This window comes from Chaetura pelagica, unplaced genomic scaffold, assembly GCF_000747805.2.
Source record: "Chaetura pelagica isolate M959 unplaced genomic scaffold, ChaPel_1.0 scaffold130, whole genome shotgun sequence".
NCBI classification, from domain to species: domain Eukaryota; kingdom Metazoa; phylum Chordata; class Aves; order Apodiformes; family Apodidae; genus Chaetura; species Chaetura pelagica.
Window position 1 is genome coordinate 1050867 of NW_009951915.1, and position 3740 is coordinate 1054606.

At 42.2% G+C, this 3740-nt stretch overlaps 1 protein-coding gene across 1 annotated transcript in view; it reads right to left on the reverse strand.

Annotated features, from left to right (window-relative positions):
• The window catches only part of NKTR (natural killer cell triggering receptor), a 41816-nt gene extending 38184 nt beyond the window's left edge, over positions 1 to 3632 (reverse strand). The window contains exon 1 of the mRNA XM_009994700.1: positions 3575 to 3632. Within this exon, the coding sequence (XP_009993002.1) occupies positions 3575 to 3632 (58 nt within the window). The remainder of the gene's footprint in view (positions 1 to 3574) is intronic.
• Positions 3633 to 3740: the final 108 nt, after the last annotated feature.

A 3740-nucleotide genomic window follows, 5' to 3' on the forward strand; every position in this document is an offset into this window, starting at 1 on the left:
GCTGAAGGAGAAAGCAGAGACTATAACTATTAAGGGTGATGCACAACCCTTACAGACTGAGCCTGCCAGAGGCCTGAGGGCTTAGCTAGATTTGCACATGTTTAAATAGCAGCTCACTAAAGTGACCATATTCTAATTTCATTAATTTGTTTCTCTCTTACTTTGTGAACACTAAGTCATATAAATGTAAAAAGATTGCTTTAAAGTAGAAATGTGGGTAGTTTTCTGAAACTGTGGAAAAAAAGATTTTATTTAACACATCAGCTAAAACAACAGATGTCCCAGTTCCCCTGAGCCAGGATCTATAGTCTTGAGACATTAACACTTTGATAATGCCTCTTTACCCAGCATTACACTCTCTGCAGGGAAAGCCTCTACAAACTTCTTTCCCCACTGTCTGGTGAGCCCAAACTCCCTCAATTCCCATCTTTCATGGTCTTCACACAAGCAAACCCATTCCAGTGCTGCACACAACCAAAATGCACCTTCTTCAGTTTCCAAGAGAAATGCAAGTGAGGGACTGACTACTCTTCATCTCCTCCTAGCAGAAGAGGCTGATCAGTTAGGTCTTCCATTTACTAACTGAATTTGTTCTAGACTCTGAGGTAAATCTCCAGTGTCTTTCACTCTGCACTGACAACAACAATCCTATACAATGACTGGATTACAATTGTTATTAAACCAGTTTCCTCTGAATCTGTATCCTGTCTTCATTCACACACCCTCTGACAGGGGGTCCCCATATGCCCTCCTGCACTGCACCCAAGTGGATTGCCCATCAGTTCACTGGCAGAGCCAAAGTGCTAATCTATTTTCTGCCAATTCTACAGCTTTTTGTCTTCAAAGGACTGAAAGGCAACAGGAAGCCAGCAGAGAAAACTGTTTCTATAGTCAGGAAGGGCAACAAAAACCCCTTAAGGCCTCCCTGCTTCTACTAACACAAGCACAGCACAATGTATTTTGCAGTGGAGCTGTTAGCATGGAACTTCACAGCAGCTGAAATCCCAAAATATCAAACTTGAGGCAAAAGTGACTACAAGGAAGGAAAACATGAAAGGACTGACTGATAAGGGACACAGCCCAGAAAGGAAAGAAATTATGTTGGAATGAAGAAGTGAGCATGGAGGCAATAATAGAAGACATGGGAAAAAAAAGGTAATAAAAAGAAGGAAAATTCTGCTGTGAAACTATTCCCAACTCTGCAATCCCCTCCCACACACATCACCTTTTGGAGCTCCTTCTCATTTAGTCTGTGCACTGCTCTCATTTTTAATTGCTACAGGTATCTGTACAAGCATTGAGAAAGCAAAAACTCTTAAGGGGACAGCTAAGAGTTGGCAGCTGCATTGGGAGAACATTTTTGGACTCCAAGCAATCTACACTGTTCAAAGTGACACAGTTTTGTATTCTGCAGGCAAAGAAACATCTCCAGTGCTGAGAGGCACATCCTCTTACTCCTCTGCATTTTGTGGACAGATGTTAGTCCAGCTTTTCAGTGTTGACAGGGTGGGAGCAATGTCTTATTTCTTGGCTAGCAAGAAAATGCAGGACTGTTCTTTTCCCCAGTTCCTGCTCCCTACATCTAATAAAAGTGAACAAGCAGACTGGCTTATTGTATTCAAGTTCAATAAGGAAATTAATTTGTTCATTTGGAAATCTGCTGGCAGTTTAAAAGTTAAAATTAATACTTCACTATTATCAGCAGGATAGTGCATCTGTCAGAGTTAGTGCTTCATGTCATCTGGAAGAACTGCTTTATCATTCACACTTTATTCAGCTCTTGAAGGTCATCTTACAGCTAAAAGGGCAATGTTTAAGCTTTTTAAATTCCAAGCCATAGTTGCATAGTGAATTAATAAATAGACACTAGAATAAAGCAGCATAAGCAGATCACACACAAGTCCCTGTACCAACATTCTACAAATTGGCACCTTTTCCTGCAAAAGCCAGGTACAATACCAAACCAGCAGGGCTCTGAATTTGCTACACAGCTGTGAGATTCCTGTTACTTTAGAAAGAAAATAAATACAGACAGCCACGAAGAGAGCCAGAGCTCGTGTCTGCTCCAGGTAAGGAAAGCTCTGCAACCACCAAGAACACTAACGCTGCAATTCCTCCGTGACACCGCTATCAGTCATCAAACTCAAGTAGATGTGAGGGAAAACAAGGTAATCCACTTTCACAAGGCTGAGGAGGGGACAATGCAGGCAACAAGAGGCATTATGAAATGGGAGCAGGAGCCTGCGCACGAAGAAAGAGCCGAGGAAAAGAGTGCAGGGAAAGTCTTCAGATGAAGGGTCAAAACAACAACAGAAAAAGTAACTAAAATGAAAAGCCAAGGAGATGAAGAATGGATTGTCTTTGCTATAAATCACTCCCATCAAACTACTCTTTCTAAACCTACCCAGGCCAAAACATTTTCAGTAGTCTCATTCCATAGTGAATCTGAATTTAAAGCAACAAAAAATGTTAAAACTGCATTTAAATATTTCTCCCTTCAATAAAAATCAGGAAAGGCATTGCTGTTGCAATCACTCAAATAGGAGTTACAATAACAACAGATTTACAGATATGCCCTATCAGGTCACTGAAGTTAGAACCTAATCTTTCTTTTGAAACCTTGACGACCCACATTTAAATATGCAGAGTTATAAACTATTGTTTCAAAGGCTTTCAGAGAAACACTGAAGCAAAAACTGAAAGTGAAAGCATAATGAAGCCATCACGTTTATCCATTTTCCTGAGACAAACAGCAGCCACATAAAGCACTGAGAGCGAGACAACCACCATGCATCAAGTAATTCACATGGAAAAGGATGGGTAAGTGAATCTGTACGACCATTTTTACAGAATGGGAAAAATACAGGAGGGAATCAAGCAGGATTAAAACTCACAGGCTACCACTTCAGGGCAATTACACTTCCCATAGGGAAAATGTGAGTCGAGAGATGGATTATTTCATGTTATTTTTATTTTTTCTAAACAGAGGCCAAGCGGTCAATGCCTCATTTACATTCAACTCGAGCAGGAGGAGAAAAGGTCAAGACCAGATTATTTCTTCAGGCCACTTTTTAATTTTAATCACTGTATGACTAAAAATACTCCTAGGAGAACCTTTCCAGCTTCCTCACAACTTGTCCAAATTTTTTTTATAGACCAGTAAACGTGTGATACAGAACCAGAGAGCACTTCTAATAGATTTTTATCTTCAAAATAGTGTGTGGACAAAGCCGGGATAAAATTACAATGTGAGAAAAACAAAAAAAGGTCAGATTTGAAGGGAGAAGAAAGGGCGAAGGAGAAGAAAAGGCGAAGGAGAAGAAAAGGCGAAGGAGAAGAAAAGGCGAAGGAGAAGAAAAGGCGAAGGAGAAGAAAAGGGATCCCAGCAAAAGAGCAAGCATCAGAAGTTCCCAAAAAGCTCACTCAGAACCAGCACTTCAATGGCGAAACTCATTAGGAACGGCTCGAGTCACAGGCAAAAAAAAAAACGCGGCAATAAACAGGTAAATGACAGAAACCCCCCCCAGCACAAGACTTGAGGGGAATGTTCAGTGTCAGAAGAGGCAGGGCTCACCTGGTTCCCGGTTGATTTCGACCTCGAAGAAGCACTGGGGCCGGTCCTGCACGCCCATGGTCCCGCAGCCCGCTCCTGCCACCTGGACACAAAGAAGAGGCGCCCTGGGGAGCAGCCGGTGCCGCCCCTCGCCCTCCCCACGCCTCTTCCCTCCCCCTCCCACGGG